A 24,848-nucleotide genomic window follows, 5' to 3' on the forward strand; every position below is an offset into this window, starting at 1 on the left:
AGGCAAAAATAAGAAAGAGGAGACATCACGGTTTACTCATTATTATCCTTACCTAGCTGTGTGGAAACCATCTATAAAAATCAATGCAAACAAGTCCTACACAGGAATGCAAATAGTTTTTGTGCCAAGAAACTAAAGTAAAGTTTCAACTTGCCTTTGGAAGGGAGATCTAGGAAAAAGCAGCTTGAAACTAAACACTGACTCTTCTCCTTATTCCAAGAAAGTGAATACTGACATCATTTTGTCAGAAAAATTGAAGATCACCGATACTGGCCTCACCCAGAAAAGGAGGACTGTAGCCTGCCAGAAATGATTTTAGAAATGTTTCTGATCATATCAAATGAATGAAATGCTATAATGTTAGTAGACAAACTGTCGAGTTGTAGAACATGATCCAATAATGACTTGCAGTGTTTGCAACTAACGCACATGCCTGAAAACTGGAATCAATCAATAAAAATGCATATCCAAGCAAAAGGTAATTTGGCAAGAAAATCGTAATGGTGTGCTAGTCACCTCCAGAGAAACAACAGGATGCCCACTAGCATCTAGGCAAGATCATGGCATCCAGGTAATAAAGAACAAGATGACACAAGTTTAGTCCTCCAACCATGGCTGTTAATTGCTGCATCTGGGCATCTATGGCATCTTCCTCCACTTTCTCCTGCAGATGTCAAGTAATGAGAACACTTTGATTGTGGGAATGCCTTAGAATGGTTAGAGAAAACTAAAGAATATTAAAGATCCAGCAAACCTAAACTGTATTTTACTTAAAAGGTGCCGACTGTTAATATCCAAGTAAGTGATGTTCTGCTCAGTGATCCAGCAATTAATCTTTATTAAAGCAGTAAACACAGCACAACATGTCTGCTAACATGCTTCGAACACACAATGGTCCTTAATCATAGCATAAACCCATACTGTGAAAGTGACACCTAAATACCTAAAACCTCCAAACATGGGAAACACCCAGAAAAGCAGGGGCCAGTTACATGTTGTGGGGGAAAATAGAGTGCACTCTAAAAACATGAACATATAAACATATGATAATATACAGTAGCTGTTTTTAAGAGCAGTGAAACCTACTTCTGAAGTTCGCCAAAATAACAGAGAAAAATACATATCAAAAAGCACCAGAAGTACAAGAAAACAGAAATACAAAACTTACAAAAGGTATACAAAATGTAAGAAATATACAAAGTATAAAATATAAATACCATATTTTGTAGAAAAGTATTATTACAATGTTATATTATGATATAGGCTGAAGCAGATAGATGGGTGTATATATACAGTGGTGTGAAAAACTATTTGCCTCCTTCCTGATTTCTTATTCTTTTGCATGTTTGTCACACTTAAATGTTTCTGCTCATCAAAAACCGTTAACTATTAGTCAAAGATAACATAATTGAACACAAAATGCAGTTTTAAACGATGGTTTTTATTATTTAGTGAGAAAAAAACCTCAAAACCTACATGGAGCTGTGTGAAAAAGAAATTGCCTCCTGAACCTAATAACTGGTTGGGCCACCCTTAGCAGCAATAACTGCAATCAAGCGTTTGCGATATCTTGCAACGAGTCTTTTACAGCGCTCTGGAGGAATTTTGGCCCACTCATCTTTGCAGAATTGTTGTAATTCAGCTTTATTTGAGGGTTTTCTAGCATGAACCGCCTTTTTAAGGTCATGCCACAACATCTCAATAGGATTCAGGTCAGGACTTTGACTAGGCCATGATGACATATTCCCATCATGCATTGGACGAAAATTTTTCGCTACGTTGGATATTTCAGTAGTCAACCAGCCAGCTCCCCTGTATTATTCTGCAATACGTTCCCTAAGGGGACGGCTCATGCAGCCCACATATTGCATCCGACAGAGAGAACACGACACCACATAAACTACAAATTTCGTGTGGCAGTTAACGTATTGTCTCAGTCGGAAGACCCTCCCATAGTTTCATAGTTATTTTGGTTTGAAAAAAGACATACGTCCATCGAGTTCAGTTCAACCAGTACAAAGTACAACTCCAACCTGCTACCTCACATATCCCTGTTGATCCAGAGGAAGGCGAAAAAACCCTTACAAGGCATGGTCCAATTAGCCCCAAAAGGGAAAAATTCCTTCCCGACTCCAGATGGCAATCAGATAAAATCCCTGGATCAACATCATTAGGAGCTGACAGTATTCAGCCAGCATGGTTGATGTACATTGGTGGGAAAAAAAAGACTAGAAGAGAAAATACCTCCTATTGTAGGTGCTCGTCGACTAGCAAATCTGACCCCCTTATAAATAATTATCTCTATCTGAGGGTCTTATTTCAAAACAGGCAAAATACCTTTAATCATAGAGACAATGGCCTCAATTCACTAAGATCATGCTGGAGATAATAAGGCAAGAGAAAACTTGCCACCACACAGTGAGAGAGTCATCTTATCTCTTCATTCCTTAAGTTACCTCCTCTGTAGATAAGTTACCTCCTCTGTAGTTCTTTTCACACGCAGTTAACAGCCTGTCTTTAGCCCAATCTACATGATATGATTCTTTGTGCAATTCGAGTACGTTTCTATTTACAATCCAATTAAATCCGACCTGTCCAATTGGGATTCAATTCGATTCAATTCGATTTGCCATTGCAAAACAATGGCAAATCAAATTGAATCGAATCCTGATCAAACATGTTGGATTTAATCGGATTGTAAATAGAATCGTAATTGAATCACACAAAGAATCGTATCGTGTAGATGAGGCTTTAAACTTTAGAGTTCTGGAGTTATTTTAAGGATTGAAGAGTTAACTTAAAGACAGAAGAGTTAACTTTAGGTTTGCCTGAGGTAAAATGTTTCCTGAATACTACATGCCTCATCACCATGTTGATAACTCTAGAAATGTTATTAAAGACAGGAGATAAGCTTAGTGAATTGAGGCCAATGGGCCCTATGCAATTACAGTTTTCTCCTAAAGGTGATAATTTTTTCATCTTCACTTTAAATTAACTTTTTAACACTTTGCAATGGAAAAAGTATTAAAAAGAAGGTGAAAAAGTACTGTCACAATTATTGAGTATTAGTTTGCTTACTGGTGGTGTAAAAGGCATTTTATTTACAAGTTGGGAAAATATCACCTAGAAGAAAACGCAGGTGAAAAAGTGAATTGCATATAGCCCAATGTGTCTATATTCCTCACTATATGTCATAACGAAGACAACATCACCATGGGAAGAGTTGCCACAAGGTCCAGAGGAGCCCCCTCTGCCACAAGTCAGAGCAAACAAAAAAAGGTTTAAAAAAAATAAAATAAAATAATGTAAACTTCAGCTATACAAAACACAAATGTTCAGGGAACAAATAACAGGCAATCACAGGCTTCTTAGCAGCAATGGAAGTGCATGAAAAGCAAATTTGGTCCTACAAATGTCCCAACTTTTGTTGATAACCTAGTAAACCCTATGTCTGATTACGGTAATCAGTTTTGGAACATAGCAATAGTAAAGCGCCCTCTGAAGCATCATTTGGACCATATTGTACTGCATACAGTAGCATATTTTTATAATGGTAAATAAAGGGAAAACTCACAGATCACAATAACCTTTAAATATGTAAGTGTTTCCTATAGATATGCTGCAGTATTACTTTTCTTGTTGTTATATCAAGCAGACCAAAGAAGCAATGCAATTCCGCACTCAGAAACTAGCCTTAAACTGTACCCATCACGGGAGATTTTTTTTTTTCTAATTTACTTACCTGGGGCTTCTTCCAGCCCTACAAAGCCATTTAGGTCCCTTAGTTTCCTCCCGTTGTGCCAAGTTGATCCCTTCCAAAAGTTTGTCAACTTATCAGTCAGGAGCTACTGCACATGCACGGTTCTGCTGAACGCCCTAATCGCTCATGCACCCGACTAATAGAAGCTTAAGCAAGGAGGGGGCCTTGCTCGCGCAGTAGCCCACAAAAAGATCTTTTGGAGGGTCACATCTGAACAGCAGAGCGCAACGAGAGGAAACAGAGGAACCTGTAAGGCTTCATGGTGCTGGAAGAAGCCCCAGGTAAGTAAGTTAGGACTTTATTTCCCATGACCAGTCTAATTTCAGAATACAATAGACATCATATTGTGCAAATTAAGGAAAAAATAGCCAAGAAAAATGGTGGCAGAGCAATACTGAATATAGTCTTTGTCTATTGTGGAGTATCTTTCTTCATTATCATACTAAACACTTTTCAGTATGTCTGTGTCTTAAAGGACAGGTGCAAGGTAAAAAGAAAAAAAAACAAAAAAAAAAAAAACAGGATCTGCTTACCTGGGGCTTTCTCCAACCCATGGCAGCCATCTGTTCCTCATCACAGCTCCAGAGTCCCAGGATCCCCTCCATTGCAGATGCCACATCGGCATCTTCTGAGCCTGCTCAAGCGTGTGGACACGCCGCTTGTGCTCACATGCCCCGGAGCGTTTCACGCAGGTGCAGTAGGCTACCAGGGGATGGAGGAAGCCCAGGTAAGTAGATCCTGTTTTTTTTTTTTTCCCCTCGAATCTGTCCTTTAAATTTTGAGATTCAAAAAAGTGTATTTATTTAGTATTGACTAGAACATATAGCACCTAATGGACCACAGATGGCCCGAACCTCTGATATTCGGTTCGCGAACCGGGGTCACGAACTTCCGCAAAAAGCTCGGTTTGCGCGAATTTCCAGCAAACCGCAATAGACTTCAATGGGGAGCCAAACTTGGAAAACTAGAAACATTTATGCTGGCCACAAAAGTGATGGAAAAGAGGTTTCAAGGGGTCTACCACCTGGAGGGGGGCATGGCGGAGTGGGATACACGCCAAAGGTCCCTGGGGAAAAATCTGGATTGGACGCAAAGCAGTGTTTTAAGGGCAGAAATCACACTGAATGCTAAATTGCAGGCCTAAAGTTCTTTAAAACATCTTGCATGTGTATACATCAATCAGGGAGTGTAATTAGAGTACTGCTTCACACTGACACACCAAACTCGCTGTGTAACACACCGCAAACAGATGTTTGCGTAGTGACGGCCGTGCTGGACTGGTGCGCACCATGGCCAGATTGCTCTTCCTCACTCAGTGATGTCAGGTAATGTCTGTCTGCCTTATCAACTTTCAATGGTTCTTTCTCTAACATAGTTAAAGAGAGTCTGAAGCGAGAATAAATCTCGCTTCAGACCTCATAGTTAGCAGGGGCATGTGTGCCCCTGCTAAAACGCCGCTATCCCGCGGCTTAACGGGGTCCCTGATCCCCCAAATCTCCTCCGTACAGCCGGGGAGCGCTTCCTGGTTGGGATAGGGCTAACCGCCGCAGCCCTGCCCCACGCGCGTCTGTCAGCGCGTATCTCCGCCTCTCCCCCGCCCCTCTGTCTTCCTTCACTGAGAGAGGCGGGGGAGAGACGGCGATGCGCCGCTGATAGACGCGACTGGAGGCAGGGCTCCAGGAAGCAATAAATCTGCGACCAAAAGACGACCAAGGTTTGCGGGGGTGGGTTTGGGGGTGAAGGGACCCCCGTTTAGCGGCGCGATAGCGGCAGTTTAGCAGGGGCACACATACCCCTGCTAACTATGAGCTCTGAAGCGAGATTTATTCTTGCTTCAGAGTCTCTTTAAAGCTTACATCTATTTTTTAAAATTACTTTTTCTGCTTGCTGTTCATTGCCTGTAACGAGAATCTGTTATGGAGGGCAATTGCGAGTGACCATGGGTAATGGCCGGGGAATCCTGGTTCAATTCCGGTCCAGAGTGGGAGCCTAAGAAACGGCTACCACCACCACACATCAAAGGAAGGCAGCAGGCACGCTGTGGGCAAAGGATCAGGAACGGCTAAACACACACATCCAAGGAAGGCAGCAGGCATGGCATGCACGTCCCAAGGTAGTGACCAAAAATAACAATACAAGAGGACTTTCGAGGCCCTGCTGTATATGAGATGAATCAACTTTAAATCCTTTAATGAGAATCTGTTATGGAGGGCAAGTCTGCCACCCATTCAAGTCGAGGCGTGGACTAAAGAATGTCCGCATGTCCGACATCACAATTAGATCGCTAGAGCGTCCTGTCCTTGCCTGCGTACATGGGAGGATTACTGGCAGTGGTACATTTATTGTGTTGTGTTGTGACATCGCCCTTAAACGCATTGTAAAGCATAGTTGACAGCTTGTTCTGCATGTGCTGCATCCTTTCTGCCTTCTGGTGAGTTGGTAACATGTCCGCCACTTTTTGCCTATACCAAGGGTCTAGTAGCGTGGCCACCCAGTACAGCTCATTCCCCTTGAGTTTTTTGTAAGGGGGTCCCTCAACAGGCTGGACAACATGAAAGACACCAGGTACCGGACAGGCACAGTGACACTGCGTGCGCTCACGTAGGTGGGTGGGTGCACTGTGAACAACAGGTAGGTAGGTAGGTATATGCAGTACTGGGTATTACAATGTGCACCTGTCACACACACAGGTAGTCACTGAATGTGCTGGGCCAGGCAGTGGCACACACACAGTATGAATTATCAAGGGTGTCTATGCAACACAAGTGTCAGTGGGACACACAGAAAAAAAAATAGATCACAAGAACAAGATTAGCTCTCAAAAGAGCTGTTGTGTGGTGCTATTTTAGCAATAAGAATCAGCAAGGAACAAGCTAACAAGCCTACAAAAGCCTAACTAATCTTTCCCTATGAGAGAGTCTACAGCAGCTGTCCCTTCTCTATTTACTACAGGCACACGAGTGAGTACAATGGCCTGGGGTGCCTGCCTTTTATAAGGGGGGGGGGAGTGGCTCCAGGAGGGAGTGTAGCCTGATTGGCTACAATGTGCCTGCTGACTGTGATGTAGAGGGTCAAAGTTAACCCTAATGGTGCATTATGGGGGCGAACCGAACTTCCGGAAAAGTTTGCGGTTCTCCGCGATCGCGAACCACAGAAGTTCGCAGGGAACCATTCGCCAGCGAACCGTTAGGGCCATCTCTACTGAAAACTGAATTAAAAAACAGATCAGACTTAAAGTGAAAAAGCCTTCAACTTACTGCATTAACATACTGTTGGTGTCATTTACATTCTTTATTCTACTGAGAGTCGAAGGGCAATTGTTAGGGTTGGCAAACAGCTCTATGCTAAAAAGGTAAAAATAAACCTTGGTTTCACAGACTCTTATTCATCATTTATCTTTTAGATTTCATTTTTTTTCTAAGTGTTATCCAAATTATGACTCTAAATAAAATTGATGTTGTAATCAAAATTATGATAGCCCAATTACACATTCATTAAAAAAAAATGTTTATGCTTTATCCCCTGAAAATGAATAAGAAGGTCCCATCCTACAGCATTTTTAAAACTGAAAATACATAAAAGTGCCCACATAGTCAAACTGCATTTGGATTATTCCAGAATACTGAAATAATCAGGCTAGTGAGGGAATACCTTTAATGTCTCCCAGAGAATGGGGTAGGGAAAGACGCAGGTATCAACTAGCATAATCTTCATATAAATATTTCCGTATATACTCACATGTAATCCGACCCGCATATAAGCCGACCCCCAACTTTCCCTGAAAAACCAGGTAAAAATGATTGACCCCCATATAAGCCGGGGGTAGGAAATGCTGGATTGGTGCAGCCCCCCAGTGTGTCCCAGTATAGCTAGTATAGTGCCCAGTATGGGTAGGTAGTGCCTCAGTATAGCTAGTATAGTGCCCAGTATGGGTAGGTAGTGCCTCAGTATAGCTAGTATAGTGCCCAGTTTAGCTAGTATAGTGCCTAGTATAGCTAGTGCAGTGCCCAGTATAGCCAGTATAGTTCAATTCAATTCACTTTATTGTCATTGTGTAACACAACGAAATTACTTTTCATGACAACCCCACGGTGCATATAGGGAACATAGTGATAGTAACAAGGAAGAGAAGAAATTATAAAAGTATGCCAGGTATTACAGATGTTTAAACAATTTGTACACAGTGTTAATTATTTCAGAGAGGATTCAGAGTTTATCAAGTTTATGGCGGATGGGAAAAAGCTGTCTTTCAGTCTGTTTGTGTGTGTGCGGATTGATCTAAAACGTTTACCTGATGGAAGGAGCTCAAACAGGGCATTTCCAGGGTGAGTGTTGTCCTTGATAATGTTTTTGGCCCTTCTCAAGCTGCGAGTATTATACAAAAGTTCCAGTGATGGTAGTTCAGTGCCAATAATGGCTTCTGCTGTTTTAACAACTCGCTGCAGGGCTTCTCTAGTAGCCTTGGTGCAGCTGTTGTACCAGGCCGTCATGCAATTGGTCAGAACGCTTTCTATAGTGCATCTGTAGAAATTAACCAGCAGCTTCTGTGGGAGGTTAGCGCTCCTTAGTTTTCTCAGAAAGTAGAGGCGTTGTTGTGCTTTGCCAGTTAGAGCTAAAGCATTGTCAGCCCAGGACAGGTTCTCTGCGATGGTGACTCCCAAAAATTTGAAGCTGGAAACTCTCTCCACAGCCTTTGCATTGATCATTAGCGGTAGGTGAGTGGTCTTTTTGGTGGTCCTAAAGTCCAGAATAATTTATTTGGTCTTCTTTGTATTTAGTGCCCAGTATAGCCAGTATAGTGCCCACTATAGCCAGTATAGTGCCCAGTATAGGTAGGTAGTGTCCAGTTTAACTAGTATAGTGCCCAGTTTAGCTAGTATAGTGCCCAGTTCAGCTAGTATAGTGCCCAGTATAGCCAGTATAGTGCCCAGTATAGGTAGGTAGTGTCCAGTATAGCTAGTAAAGTGCCCAGTTTAGCTAGTATAGTGCCCAGTTTAGCTAGTATAGTGCCCCAGTATGGCTAGTATAGTGCCCCAGTATGGCTAGTATAGTGCCCCAGCAGGTAATAGCAGCGGCGGGGCGCGGACCACCCGACCACTAGACCACCAGGAAAGACTCGCATACAAGCCGACCCCCAAAACTCAAAAATTCAGCTTGTATGCGAGTATATACGGTAATATCGCACAGCACAACAGCAGAGTAAAACTTGAGGTACTGCAGGCAAACTATAACACACCGGTACTTTTTTTTGTAAGTAAAAACCTGATGAGATTTAATATTTTTATGCTGAAGTTCCAGTTTCATTTATTGTAATGATTTTCATAACCTCCAGCTTCTACTGTACTACTGCTGTGTAACTAGATATAATGGAATATCTAGCATATGCATTATGAGGAATATCTGAAATTCATTCTATCATCATCTCAGCCTCCTGTTTATGCTCCCGTGAGTTAAAGCAGTGGTCAACTAACAAGTTTAAACAAGAATATAGCTGTCGAGAACACCCTTCTCACTTCTCTTTTTTTCACTTCTTACTCTATTCTCTAGTGCAAATTTCCATTAGTGCCCAACTGCAGGAAAAGAACTATAGTCTTAGAAAGTGCTGAAAGGGGTAAAATCAGTAGTGGGCAAAGTTTTTTCGCTGCATTCCTCTAGTGGCCTGAATGCTTCTCTACTCCTCCCTCCCTGACGAGTTGACGGTGGTACATTATGATTAGTTTAACTCACCCAATTGCATCTTCCAGTGGCGATCTCCATGGGCACGGCTGCGTCACGTGACATGCTGGCATGTACTGACGGTGGGTCACATGACACCCCTGTGGCCATGGAGATCGGTGCTGGAAAGTGTGGTTGGGTGAGTTAAACTTATCATTACCCGCTGCAGGTAACTTTGCAGGGAGGAAAGAGAGAAGAGGAATCTGGCCCTCTATCGACAGGCTGGATTCAAAACACCAATGGGACGTATATGGCCCACAGGTTGTAGTTTGACCAGTCCTGGGTTAGAACCTATTTAGGAGTTTTATTGCTGTCTAGTGTCCCCATTTGTGAGAGCTTCCTTTTATTCCTGGAGACATGACCAAGGAAATCTCTCTAAGAGTGACAGAGTCAGCAACAAATAAAACATGTATTTCTGTAAAGAGATGAAGAGTTTTAATCCTTGTATTTCTGATTTTCTGTCACTGGAGCCTCATGTAGGTCCCAGGGATGGCAAGTGATGTAAAAAATGGATGCAGTGCAGACACAAACAAATCTTTCCAAAAGTTTTGAGCCCATTTCATACAATATCCTGGAAAGCAAGCAACTCATGTAATATAAGATTCATTTCAGAGTCATGGCTGGAAATCACGTGACCGATGCCGCAGCCCACCATTGCTCCCTGGCCAAAAGTTTGAGAACCATTGACTTAGATTATTCTTAAGGTGCGTACACATAGCTGATTTGTTTAAATGACAGGTCGTCAGACCCGCCCGCAGGTCGGCCGTTCTGCAGTGCGGATCAGTCAAAACCAGCCTCATCAGCCTTCAGACAGAATGTACACACGAGGAAACTGTCGGCAGAACAGCCATCCCGCGGGCGGGTCTGACAACCCGTTGTTTAAACAAATCAGCCATGTGTATGCACCTTTATGTCAAAAACATATCTGCAGAGGTCTTTTTAAAAACAACAAAACTTGCAATACTGATCACAGATGTAAGTTAAGGACCTAGTCTTATCAGGAACCTGAAAGAGAACCCGAGGTGGGTTTGAAGAATATTATCTGCATACGGAGGCTGGATCTGCCTATACAGCCCAGCCTCTGTTGCTATCCCAAAACCCCCTAAGGTCCCCCTGCACTCTGCAATCCCTCATAAATCACAGCCACGCTGCTGACAAACAGCTTGTCAGAGCTGGCTGTGTTTATCTCTATAGTGTCAGTCTGCTGCTCTCCCCGCCTCCTGCAGAACTCCAGTCCCCGCCTGCATCCCTTCCCTCCCTGCTGATTGGAGGGAAGGGACGGGGCAGGGACCGGAGCTATGCAGGAGGCGGGGGAGCAGCTGAGACTGACACTACAGATGTAAACACAGCCTCACAGCATGGCTGTGATTTATGAGGGATTGCAGAGTGCAGGGGGACCTTAGTGGGGTTTGGGATAGCAACAGAGGCTGGGCTGTATAGGCAGATCCAGCTTCAGTATGCAGATAACATTCTTTAAACACACCTCGGGTTCTCTTGAAGTAAGAAGCATATAGAAACTACCATAGTAAATGACAAGAATCTATATACTCTTCAAAAGCACTGCAGAAGATGTCAGCACTATATAAATACTAAATATTTATTTCATATTAACCACTTGAGTACCAGCAGTCTCTGACCAGAGACTGCGGGTACAAAAGCCGGAGTTTACCGACATCACGCCACATAGGCCATGCGCTCTACCGTCACTGAAGTCCCTTGCTCTGTCGTCGCTATGACATCAGAGTTCCGTGAGACTGTCAGGAGCCGATTTCATTGGCTCCTGACCCTGTGATCACTGTGAGTCAATGTAAGTAGTAGCGTGTGTTGCAGTAAGTGTAATCTACACCCTGGCAGGGATAACAGGTCCCAAACAGGGCGTAAATTTCAATTAGCCTGGTCCGGAAGTGGTTAAACAATACCAGTTGTCTGGTAATCCTGCTGATCATTTTCCCTAAAGCAGTGTCTGAATCACACAACTGAAACAAGCTTGCAGCTAATCTAGTCAGACTTCACTCAGAGCATCTAATCTGGATGCTAGTTCAGGGTCTATGACAAAAAAATGATTAAAGCCAGAGGATCAGCAGGAGAGCCAGGCAATTTGCAGTGTTTAGGAGGAAATAGATATTCAGGCTCCATATCCCTCTCACTTCAGATGTGCTTTAGGGCCAGTTTCCACTAAGAGCCACGTCTGTTTCCTATTCGACCACAGCTCCTGTTGTGATGGGCAGCCCACAGCCTGAATTGCTATAGTGATTCGGCTGCGGGCTGCAGAAATCTGCAGCATGCCGTCCAGATTCGCAATGGACAGCCAGGCAGATGATGTTGTTTAAAAGGAAATAAATATGGAAGCTTCCATATCACTCTTACCTCGGGTTCACTTTAAGGCAAGTACAAAAATCCAAACTGATCGACCAATTTTACAACTCCCACATAGCATTATGGCCAACATGATGTAACAGATTGTGTAGGTACTATATGGAAGTGGTAAAGTTGGCTAATAAATATTGGATGTCTGTATTTAGCTTTGCACGCAATTTTAAGTTTGTCTACAGCAGTTTTCAAGGGGGAAAAACAAACAAACAACAACAAACAAAAAAAGCTCGTAAATTAACATTCATAAGATATGGATTTTTTTCCTAAGTGAATCCACTCTCTAAAAAGAGACACAGAAGATAGTGTTAATAATTTTGCACAGTTCATACATCTGTCTTCATAATTAAATGAGTCAAAGTGTTTAGAATGTTTTCAACTGGAAATGGAAAGACCAATAAAAGCAGTTTTTCTGCATCAAATTATTATTGACATTTTGTGGCATTTTGGAAGGAGTGAAAAGGAGTGTTTTGTAAACCACGGTGAAATATTAACTGGCATTGTAATAAAAATGTAATCTACTGTATATACACTACAATTTTGGGTAATGTCTTTCTTTTATGATGAGACAATGAGGAATATTCGATGTCTTGTATGTTCCCCATTTCGCTCATCTATACAAAGAATTTCTGAAGACAAAACCAAGTATATTACACTATGGCCGGATATCTGTAAAGAAAAAAATAAGCCAAGAAAAATAAACAACGATGCGGTTTTTTGAATTCCTAAAAGAGGTGGAAGTCGACCCAACACTCTGTTTTGGTAAGCAGTCAAAATTGTGCAACTAAATAATCCAAGCACATTTGACTATTGATGATGATGACAAAATTGGTTTGCAAAAGACCATGAGTATGCATTAGGCAACGACATTGAATATAAAACGTCTGCATCTTCTATGAACATTACATGCAGGTCAGGCTTCTGTAACAGAGCTGATGAAAAACAAAGCTCCAGTTGGGGGAACTAAATTACAGTAAAGTAGCAGTCACTGTAGGGTTATGGTCATTGCACAGGTGGGACATTGGAGAAGAATATCAATGTATAGAGTCAGTGCACAATATTTCCTTTATCAATGTAACATTAGCACTGATGCTAATCTGCACAGTCTGATTTCCAATAGTGTGGATATTATTAGTCTGTAGCTTCTCAAGCTACAGTATGATTGTTTGTACTTGTTCACCAGTCTGGGTTACAGCATTTATGTTTAAAAGCATAAGTAAATTTATGAGATAAAAGCAAAGTATATTTATGAGATAAAGAGGAACTGTAATAACATGTAGTAGAATGTAATACATTATTCAAGACATCCCAATTTTATGTTATTGTTCTGGTTTCAGCATCACACTTTTCCTATAAATATATTTTGCTTTATAGTGGTATGTAACCCTGCCCTCCCACTGATGCTTAGCCTAGGCAATGTCACACAGCCGTCTGCCCCAGAGCACTCTGGGAGTCCAGATGTTTCTGCTCACTTCAAAGCAACCATCAAGAATTTACAAGTGAAAATCAGGATGAGAAAAGATTTTATAATGGACATACCGTATATTGACTAAATTATTTATGAAGTAATGGTGAATTGTATATGTAGTACTGATAGTAAATAAAATTTGGTTGACAGACACAGATTTACTAAATGCAGGTAGCTTATGCCAGAGAAACATTACATTAATAATAAGACTCTTGGTATGCAATAATAACTTGTACGTAGTCCAGCACTTTTATGAGTTAGATTACATATTATTAAAACTTCTCAATTTGCCCATGCCATCAAAACATCGTGCAGTGCACCTAAAAACATAGGGTAAGTATGCTTTGCTGAAAGTAAAAAAATATTACTAGTCTAAATTTTAACAACCACACACTGGAACTGAGGCACAGTCCCTAACAGAAGCCCTTCCTAAATGGTATATGTAATACCTAAAATATAACTTTTATTAAAACTGATTAAAATAACAACTGGGCCACACCACCAACATATAACAACATATAACATGAAAATGAAGGGGGGGGGGGGGGGGGTTGGAAAATAACAATTCAGATGGACTATAAGTGAACACTCTGACAAAAATATATCACAGTGTCATGAGTAGTGATGTCGCGAACCTCAGATTTTCGGTTCGCGGAAGGTTCGGTTTGCCGAAAAGTTTGCGAACCGCAATAGACTTCAATGGGGATGCGAACTTTGAAAAATAGAAAAAATTATGGCCACAAAAGTGATGTTTCAAGGGGTCTAACACCTGGAGGGGGGCATGGCGGAGTGGGATACATGCCCAAAGTCCCGGGGAAAAATCTGGATGTGACGCAAAGCAGCGTTTTAAGGGCAGAAATGACATTGAATGCTAAATTGCAGGCCTAAAGTGCTTAAAAACATCTTGCATGTGTATACATCAATCAGGGAGTGTAATTAGAGTTCTGCTTCACACTTCACTTCTCACTGTGTAACGCACCGCAAACAGCTGTTTGCGTAGTGACGGCCATGCTGGACTGGTGCGCACCATGGCGAGAGTGTAGGCCGTGGCAGTTTTCAAGCCCATATGGTCGCCGGGATGTGGTAGCTCAATGATAGAACAACAGTGACTGTCCAGCTGATCAAATTTGGTCTGTCCACAATGAAGCAACGACCTTATTATCTTCTTGTATGTAGGTAGGCATAGGTAGGTGTTCCAGTAGTTAGCTAGGCATAGGTAGGAGTCCCAGTATAGGTAGGTAGGCATAGGTAGGAGTCCCAGTATAGGTAGGTAGGCATAGGTAGGAGCCCCAGTAGTTAGCTAGGCAGAGGTAGGAGACCCAGTATAGGTATGTAGGCATAGGTAGGTGTCCCAGTAGTTAGCTAGGCATAGGTAGGAGACCCAGTATAGGTAGGCAGGCATATGTAGGTGTCCCAGTAGTTAGCTAGGCATAGGTAGGAGACCCAGTATAGGTAGGTAGGCAGGCATAGGTAGGTGTCCCAGTAGTTAGCTAGGCATAGGTAGGTGTCCCAGTAGTTAGCTAGGCATAGACAGGAGTCCCAGTATAGGTAGGTAGGCATAGGTAGGCGTCCCAGTAGTTAGCTAGGCATAGGTAGGTGTCCCAGTAGTTAGCTAGGCATAGGTAGGTGTCCCAGTATAGGTAGGTAGGCATAGGTAGAAGTCCCAGTATAGGTAGGTAGGCATAGGTAGGTGCCTCAGTAGTTAGCTAGACATAGGTAGGAGACCCAGTAGTTAGCTAGGCATAGGTAGGAGACCCAGTATAGGTAGGTAGGTAGGCATAGGTAGGTCCCCTAGTATAGGTAGGTAGGTGTCCCCGTATAGGTAAGTAGGTGCCCCAGTAGTTAGGTAGGCATAGGTAGGTGTCCCAGTATAGATAGTTAGGAAGGGCCTGGCTGGGACAGTAATAACAATTACCAAGGTCCAGCTGCAACAGATAGGGCTGTATAATTCAGTGAGCAACACACACACACAAAAAAAAACACATCAGGAAAACAGAGCTCTCAAAAGAGCTGTTGAGGGGTGCTATTTTAGCAATAACAATCAGCCAGGAGAAAGCCAAGAGCCTAACTAATCTTTCCCTAGGAGAACAAGTCTGCAGCAGCTGTCCCTAGTCTGTCTCTAGCAGGCACACGAGTGGGTGTAATGGCTGGCAAACCTGCCTTATATAAGGGGGGGGGGGGGCTCCAGGGCTTAGTGTAGCCTGAATGGCTACAATGTGCCTGCTGACTGTGATGCAGAGGGTCAAAGTTGACCCTCATAGTGCATTATGGGGCGAATCGAACTTCCGCAAAAGTTCGCTTGGTCCAGGCGACCGCGAACCCCCAAAGTTCGCCTGGAACCGTTCGCCGGTGAACCGTTCGCTACATCTCTAGTCATGAGTACATAAACATAAACCTTGGCTCTGACTTAGGCTACATGCTGTTGCACTGTTACTATGCACTGTTGAGCACTGCAACTTTTTTATTTTCCTGATGAAGACTAAATTACGTTAACCTCCTGGGCGTTACGCTGCTCAGGAGGGTTTGCAGCCGAGAGTCCCCCAGTATAATTTTTAGAGCTTGCATAGTTGTAATAGCTTCAGCTAGCACTAGGCTAGCTAGCAGTGGTGGCCGGCATCCCTCGATTACTTTTGATCCCCCCGATCGCCCGCTAAATACTTGACTTGTGTTTGGTTTTGGGGAGGTAAGTCCACCCTTGCCCCCCAACTTTTATCTGTTTTTACCTATGATCAATTTTTACTCTGCTGGCGCCTCGGTTTCCATTGCAACACCGCTAAGGAGGTTAATGTCGATACATGTCAATTTTTAAGGGGTGATGTGTAGGTTTTAGTGGGGTGTACTTTTGTGCCTCTTAGCTGAAGCCTGTCCTTTCTTGGTAACGTTGATATATTCCATACTCCAGTATTTTGGAAACGTGTACCTGGATTGGATTTTCAGCATCAGCCCTTTTTCATATGGACTTCAAGTAATTTATGTTGATGATAGTGGATGTTTATCCTGACTTATGACATCCCTATCATTTATGTACTTATGACACTATGATATATTTTTGTTAGAGTGTTCACTTATAGTCCATCTGAATTGTTATTTTCTATCCCCCCTCCATTTTCATGTTATATGTTGGTGGTGTGGCCCAGTTTTCATTTTAATTAGTATTCATAAAAGTTATATTTTAGGTATTACATATACCATTTAGGAAGGGCTTCTGTTAGGGACTGTGCCTCAGCTCCAGTGTGTGGTTGTCAATATACCCAATCCTATAAATTCTAGTTGGGTGTTTTGCTAAATTTTAACACCAAACGAGCTCATTCCATCTTACCTTATACACCTGTCCATAAGTTCCATTTCCCACAAGCTCGACCAATTCAAAGATTCCAGCAGGATCCTGGAACAACAAATACAAAGCCGTAAATAACACTTATTTATACAACATAACAAAACATTTAACACTATCCCTTTTAAGAATCTACATATAATTATTTCAGAGCTCGTTAAAAATATAACACTTTTACACTTGTGCTAATAAGAAACAGAGAAGAGAGAGAAAGGGTGAGATGCACACGCACCACATACATGCATACTGTACACACACACACACACACTATCTCACAAAAGTTACACCTCTAACATTTTTTGTAAATATTTTTGTTATATTTTTTCATAGGACAACACTAAATATATGACACTTTAATACAATATAAAATATATGACACGTTAACCACTTGAGGACTGCAGGGCTAAACCCCCCTAGTGACCAGGCAATTTTAGCTAAATTGGCCACTGCAGCTTTAAGGCCAAGCTGCAGGGCCGCACAACTCAGGACACAAGTGATCACAATGCACTGCTATGGAAAAACCGCGTACCAACGCACACTAACGCATACCAACTGATTAAATGTAAAAGGGCCCTCATGGCAGAGACCTCTCTGAGGATCTTATTGCTCTAGATGGCCTAAGGGCTCGTTTCCACCATAGCGAATCCGCATGCGGCGACGAGATGCGGATTCGCTTGTTACACTGAAGTGGCCGGGGCTGTTTCCACATGTGCGGCGTGCGGGAGCGATTTGGCGGCGGGCCAAATCTGCACGACGGGACCCACAGAATTCGCCTGCGTCGGGAATCCGTGCGAATCGCCGCTAATGTATTTAATAGTAAAAACGCATGCGTTTGTTACATGCGTTTTTACCCGCGATTTCGCACCTTTTTCAATGTTATTTTGCCCTGGCAGTGTCATGGTTAATTTCGCATGGCACCCTGCCATGCGAAATCGCACGCGAAATCGCGGGTAAAAACGCATGCGGAAACGCATCCGCATGCGTTTTTACAAGCGTCGGAATGCCGGCGAAATCGCGTCGCAACAGTGGAAACGGGCCCTAAGCTATAAGAAGTGTATTACTGAAGGGTTGAGCAGAATAGAGGAGAGTGAGTAGCCATGACACAATAGAGTATATAGTATGCATGTAAAGAAGCGATATATGCACTTCAAGGAAACAGAAGAGATTGCTACAACACAGAGTGTGAGAGTGTGAGAGTGAGTGTGAGAGTGAGTGAGTGTGAGAGTGAGTGAGTGTGAGAGTGAGTGAGTGTGAGAGTGAGTGAGTGTGAGAGTGAGTGAGTGTGAGAGTGAGTGAGTGTGAGAGTGAGTGAGTGTGAGAGTGAGTGAGAGTGAGTGAGTGAGTGAGTGAGAGAGAGAGAGATGGATGGAGAGAGTGAGTGAGAGAGAGAGAGAGATGGATGGAGAGAGTGTGTGTGTATGTGTGTGTTTATTTTTCAATATTACTTCACCAGAAACCTGCGATCAAGAGTAGGAAATTATGGGAATTTACAATGCAGAATCCAGTATTGAACAGCTGGAACAGCATAAACCTGAAAGAGGAACTCCAGTGAAAATAATGTAATAAAAAAAGTGCTTCATTTTTACAATAATTATGTATAAATGATTTAGTCAGTGTTTGCCCATTGTAAAATCTTTTAAATCCCTGATTTACATTCTGACATTTATTACATGGTGACATTTTTACTGTTGGCAGGTGATGTAGCTGCTGCTTGCTTTTTTTTGGCAGTTTGAAAGAGCTGTAAACAGCCATTTCCCACAATGCAACAAGGTTCACAGACAGGAAACTGCCAGGAGTACCATGGTCCTCAGGGTTTCTTGTGGGAGGGTTTTCACCACAATATCAGTCATACAGAGCCCCCTGATGGTCTGTTTGTGAAAAGCAATAGATTTCTCATGTAAAAGCTATTGATTGGGATAAAGTTCAATTCTTGGTCGGAGTTTCTCTTTAACCTCTTGACGACCAGCTAACGCCGATTGGCGTAAACTGGTCGTCTGCGGGTTACCATGGAAACGGCCGCTCGATCGAGCGGCCTTTCCATGTCAGTTCACGGAGGGTGTCTCCGTGAACAGCCGGAGAGCCGCCGATCGCAGCTCTCCGGCAAAATGTAAACAGGCGGGGAAGAAATCCCCGCTGTTTACATCATACGGCGCTGCTGCGCAGCAGCGCCGTAAGGCAGACCGGCGATCCCCGGCCTCTGATTGGCCGGGGATCGCCGGCATATGATAGGCTGAAGCCTATCCTTCAATGCGCAGGACGGAACACCGTCCTGCGCATTACGGAGAGAGGGAGGGAGGGAGGTAAGGAGGAAGAGGGCGGAAATGGCTGCGGAGGGGGGCTTTGAGAAGCCCCCCCCCCACAAAACGCAGATGGCCGGCGGCGATCAGACCCCCCCAGCAGGACATCCCCCTAGTGGGGAAAAAAGGGGGTAGTCTGATCGCCCTGCTGCACTCCTGATCGGTGCTGCGGGCTGTAGAGCCCCCGCAGCACCGATCAGTGAAAAATCCATTGGTCGGCAAGTGGTTAAAGAGAACCTGAGGTGAAAGGGATATGGAGGCTGTCATATTTGTTTCCTTTTAAACAATACCAGTTGCCTGGCTATCCTGCTGATCATCTACCTCTAAAGCCTCAAACACACGGTACAAAATTTCCATCAGATCGACCAGTGATCTGATAAGAAGTTGCATCGGGTGTAGACGTCCAAATAGTTCTAGATCGATAATGCGATCGATTTTGCGTCGATAACTACCAAAAATCCATCGGAATCCAATCAGACTGGTTGGAATTATCTGGTCGATCTGACGGAAAATTGTACCATGTGTAACCAGCTGTATACTTTCAGCCATAGACCCTGAACAAGTATATGTAGATCAGGTGTTTCTGACAATATTGACAGTACTGACAAGATTAGCTACATACTTGCTTCTGGTGTGCTTCAGACACTACTGCAGCCAAATAGATCAGCAGGGCTGCCAGGCAACTGGATTTGTTTAAAAGGAAACAAATATGGAAGCCTCCATATCATTCTCACCTTGGGTTAACTTTAAATGAAAGAAGCACCTTTGATTGCAATTACACAGAAGGTGCAGACCCAGGATGATTATGTATGCATATAACAGATGTCAACTTTTTTGGTGTAATAAATTGTATAAACACAAAAATATATTTTGGTCCTTCAAAGCAGTGGGGTCATTTACAATTGTTCTAAAATGTAATGCATGCGATTTTCCAAGCGCATGACTGATTTTCTAAGCGCATTACAAATTTTGTAAAACGAAGCGGACCTGTCATTCAAATTTTAAATGCACAAAAATCAAAGACACTGTTTCATATAAAATCAAATAAAATGTGATGTCATAGAGATGCATTGCATCTGGGGTAAAAGCGACTTTGCAATTTCGTATGTGATTTTTCATAAGGATGAATGGTGATGATGCCACCTAAAATTGTAAAAAGTATGAACATGAATTATTTAATTACAAAAGGAGGAGGAAGCTAAAGTTTCCTCTTCCCATGTCAACTTTGTTTAGGATTGTAAAATGAATGAGTTTAGGGTCATCTCTGGTCTACAGCAATCTAAAGGTGCATTGTATATGCACTCTTAGCATGAACACAATGCAGCACAAGGCCCAGCCTTCCTCTTACAGATGTATGCTAAGTCATAGGCATGACACACAGCATCCAGAAAAATCAATGGAAAGTGTATCTGAGGCGACATGTGACATGATGAGATACACATGTATATGTACAGTACAAAACATTAATAACTAGACAGTTTTTTTTTATGTTGCTGCCTAAAAGTATGGTAAGGTATCGAAGTGACAGCTTCTGTCTTGTCAGTACCTTGTCGGTAACATAGTAAACATCACTGATATGCAAGTTACAGCCATTAAAGTTTTCATGACAGGTCAATAGTTCATGTGTTTTCATTTAGGGACACATGTAATAGATTGCCACTGAGCAAAAACAACAAAACATTAAATGTAATCTGCAAATGTTTAAATATAGAATAAAATCATGGTGTATATATATATATATACACATACATATACATATATATATATACACAGTGGAGGAAATAATTATTTGACCCCTCACTGATTTTGTAAGTTTGTCCAATGACAAAGAAATGAAAAGTCTCAGAACAGTATCATTTCAATGGTAGGTTTATTTTAACAGTGGCAGATAGCACATCAAAAGGAAAATCGAAAAAATAACCTTAAATAAAAGATAGCAACTGATTTGCATTTCGTTGAGTGAAATACGTTTTTGAACCCCTACCAACCATTAAGAGTTCTGGCTCCCACAGAGTGGTTAGACACTTCTACTCAATTAGTCACCCTCATTAAGGACACCTGTCTTAACTAGTCACCTGTATAAAAGACATCTGTCCACAGAATCAATCAATCAAGCAGACTCCAAACTCTCCAACATGGGAAAGACCAAAGAGCTGTCCAAGGATGTCAGAGACAAAATTGTAGACCTGCACAAGGCTGGAATGGGCTACAAAACCATTAGCAAGAAGCTGGGAGAGAAGGTGACAACTGTTGGTGCGATTGTTCGAAAATGGAAGGAGCACAAAATGACCATCAATCGACCTCGCTCTGGGGCTCCACGCAAGATCTCACCTCGTGGGGTGTCAATGGTTCTGAGAAAGGTGAAAAAGCATCCTAGAACTACACGGGAGGAGTTAGTGAATGACCTCAAATTAGCAGGGACCACAGTCACCAAGAAAACCATTGGAAACACATTACACTGCAATGGATTAAAATCCTGCAGGGCTCGCAAGGTCCCCCTGCTCAAGAAGGCACATGTGCAGGCCCGTCTGAAGTTTGCCAATGAACACCTGAATGATTCTCTGAGTGAATGGGAAAAGGTGCTCTGATGAGACCAAAATAGAGCTCTTTGGCATTAACTCAACTCGCTGTGTTTGGAGGGAGAAAAATGCTGCCTATGACCCCCAAAACACCGTCCCCACCGTCAAGCATGGGGGTGGAAACATTTTGCTTTGGGGGTGTTTTTCTGCTAAGGGCACAGGACAACTTAATCGCATTAACGGGAAAATGGACGGAGCCATGTATCGTGAAATCCTTTACGACAACCTCCTTCCCTCTGCCAGGAAACTGAAAATGGGTCGTGGATGGGTGTTCCAGCACGACAATGACCCAAAACATACAGCAAAGGCAACAAAGGAGTGGCTCAAGAAGAAGCACATTAAGGTCATGGAGTGGCCTAGTCAGTCTCCGGACCTTAATCCAATAGAAAACCTATGGAGGGAGCTCAAGCTCAGAGTTGCACAGAGACAGCCTCGAAACCTTAGGGATTTAGAGATGATCTGCAAAGCGGAGTGGACCAACATTCCTTCTAAAATGTGTGCAAACTTGGTCATCAATTACAAGAAACGTTTGACCTCTGTGCTTGCAAACAAGGGTTTTTCCACTAAGTATTAAGTCTTTTATTGTTAGAGGGTTCAAAAACTTATTTCACTCAATGAAATGCAAACCAGTTGCTATCTTTTATTTAAGGTTATTTTTTCAATTTTCCTTTTGCTGTGCTAACTGCCACTGTTAAAATAAACCTACCATTGAAATGATACTGTTCTGAGACTTTTCATTTCTTTTTCATTGGACAAACTTACAAAATCAGTTAGGGGTCAAATAATTATATTATTATATATATATATATATATATATATATATAGAGAGAGAGAGAGAGAGAGAGAGAGATGCTTGTTACTCAATCACGTAACAATGGACGGATTTGAATGCAATTTACATTACCTGGAATAACATATAGGCTACTTTTTATCTCCATAACCAAAAAGTGGGTGGAGACAAATACAAATTTCGCTGGGAAAATGTGAACTGCAGCCATTCTTACACTGTTAATGGTAGGGTTCTCAAACTTTGCACAGTTGGTCACTGGGTGACTGGGATTCATATTCAGAAAAGTGGGTGGAGCCAATCAAAATTCACCTATTGATTTTCAAGGGGAATATTTAATTGCTCTCATTCTTGCACTGTTAAAGGGAACCTAAACTGAGAGGGATATGGATGTTTCCTTTTAAACAATACAAGTTGCCTGGCAGTCCTGATCTCTTTGGCTACCGTAGTGGCTGAATCACACACCAGAAACAAGCATGCAGCTAATCCAGTCTGACTTCAGTCAGAGCACCTTATCTGCATGCTTGTTCAGGGACTGTGGCTAAAAGTATTAGAGACACAGGATCAGCAGGAGAATCAGGCAACTGGTATGATTTTAAAAGGAAAAATCCATACCCTTTTCAGTTTAGGTTCCCTTTAATGGCACAAGCCTCAAACCTGGTACAGTAGGTCATTAGGTGACTGGGGTTCAAATTCAGAAAACAGTGAATCAGATTTGTTTCATTTCAATGCAAATTATTGATGCCAAAGACTGCAAAGCTCACAAACTAGGTCATTGAGTAATTGTGCGTCAGGGTTAGAAAAAGTATAACATTTGGCCAACACCAGCCAAATACATACCTGGGCAACGCCGGGCCATTAGATAGATAGATGTAATTTTTAGGTTTTTAGGAGGAGAAAGATAAATACTATTGTTTCGGTCATCAGTTTAGTTTCACCTCGGGTTCATTTTAAAGCTTTTTTTTGTCACTAGACAACCTGCTATGGACAAGTGATAAGTTTGTGGTGGCAGCAATTTAATTTTTAGTCCAGAGTTGGATTTAACACCTTCAGTTATTACCTTGTTTACACATATACTTCTGAATTTCTCTAAAAGCCTTTTTATATGTAAGTGACCTGTAACTTGTTTCCACAGGGCCCTTACATTGAACTTTTGTTTGTAACTCGTTAGGACGGTCATTGATGCGATAAAATAACTGCAGTAAAAACAAGCAGGACATGTCACTCTGCTGCACTGTGAGGTAGAGAGGGCAGTGTGTGCGGTAAACCATGCAGCTCTTTCTGTCATGATACAGGAAGTTAGACTGGGCCAACCTAACAGAGCTTTGTACACGGCTGCGGTGTTAATCTCATCTTCATTTACATGAGAAGCGCAAACCATGACACAGAAGCTACCCTGTCACATCACACTTTAAAAGGAAATGTTTTATTTGTGCTATCTACAATTTATTGTGCTCAATGGCGGAACCAGATTTTTCTAAATCAGATAAAATGTTTGTATTACATATACTTCATGCTAGCAAGAAAGCACTAGGCACGATTCATAAAGCTTTGTCACCTGTTTTCACCTTATCTATGTTACATTTTTAAGCTCCCAAAGAGCAAAATTATAATGTAATTAAGGTAAGAAAAGTCAAATTGAAGTTAAGTTAAACAGGAACAACTTACTTTGAGTGATTATTTTGCTTGTAAATGTGCTAAAAAGATCATCATCATCAATTAGGTGATAAGTAATGTATGAGAAGTTTTGTGAATAGAGCCCCAAGGAGAGAGAGAGAGAGAGAGAGAGAGAGAGAGAGAGAGAGAGAGAGAGAGAGAGAGAGAGAGAGAGAGAGAGAGAGAGAGAATATGAATGCATGAGCAGGGCCCTCTTCCATCTGTTTTTTTGTGTGTGTTTTTTTACTATTTATTGTGCACTTTATCGAGTTAACTACCAGGACTGTGGAGTCGGAGTAGAGGATTCAGAGCAATTTTAGGTACCTTGAGTTGGAGTCAGTGGCTTCAATAATTGAGTCAGATGATTTTTGTACCAACTCCACAGCCCTTGTGTAACGATTTGTGTCAGCAAATAACAGAATTCTGATTATAGGTGATCAGCAGCATCACCTATAATGCATATGTATACCTGATTATATGGTGATCTGCAGAATCACCTATAATACTGGTATATCAGAAACTGTGGTGGCAACAATATATAGTGATTTGGTGGAACAGTAGTACTAATAGGTTTAACAATACCTCACCAGAGGAGCTGGTGGGTACTCACAGTACAGCGCCCCTCACCAGAGTCAAGGGCCCTCTGGTGAGAGTAGAGAGGTCAGACAGATCGGGTTTGGCGACAGACAGATGCAGTACAAAAATCGGTAGGCAGAGACTGAAAAGGTATAAACAAGCACAGTCATCAGCAAGATCAGATGGGCAGAGGTACAGAATCACTGAGCAGAAGAATAGTCAGAACGAGCCAGAATCATGCACAAATAATACACAGTAGTATAATGATTAAAGCTATCAAACAATTCCTATCTTGTGTGAAATCCC

General features: G+C 42.2%; 1 protein-coding gene across 16 annotated transcripts in view; it reads right to left on the reverse strand.

Moving 5' to 3' along the window:
• Window positions 1-24,848, reverse strand: part of TNIK (TRAF2 and NCK interacting kinase) — a 458,011-nt gene that overhangs the window by 341,710 nt on the left and 91,453 nt on the right. For all 16 annotated transcript variants that reach the window (XM_068281022.1, XM_068281018.1, XM_068281020.1 and 13 more), the window contains exon 2: window positions 16,633-16,698. In XM_068281022.1, coding sequence (XP_068137123.1) covers window positions 16,633-16,698 — 66 coding nt within the window. The remainder of the gene's footprint in view (window positions 1-16,632; window positions 16,699-24,848) is intronic.

This window comes from Hyperolius riggenbachi, chromosome 4 (genome assembly GCF_040937935.1).
Source record: "Hyperolius riggenbachi isolate aHypRig1 chromosome 4, aHypRig1.pri, whole genome shotgun sequence".
In the NCBI taxonomy this organism is placed as follows: domain Eukaryota; kingdom Metazoa; phylum Chordata; class Amphibia; order Anura; family Hyperoliidae; genus Hyperolius; species Hyperolius riggenbachi.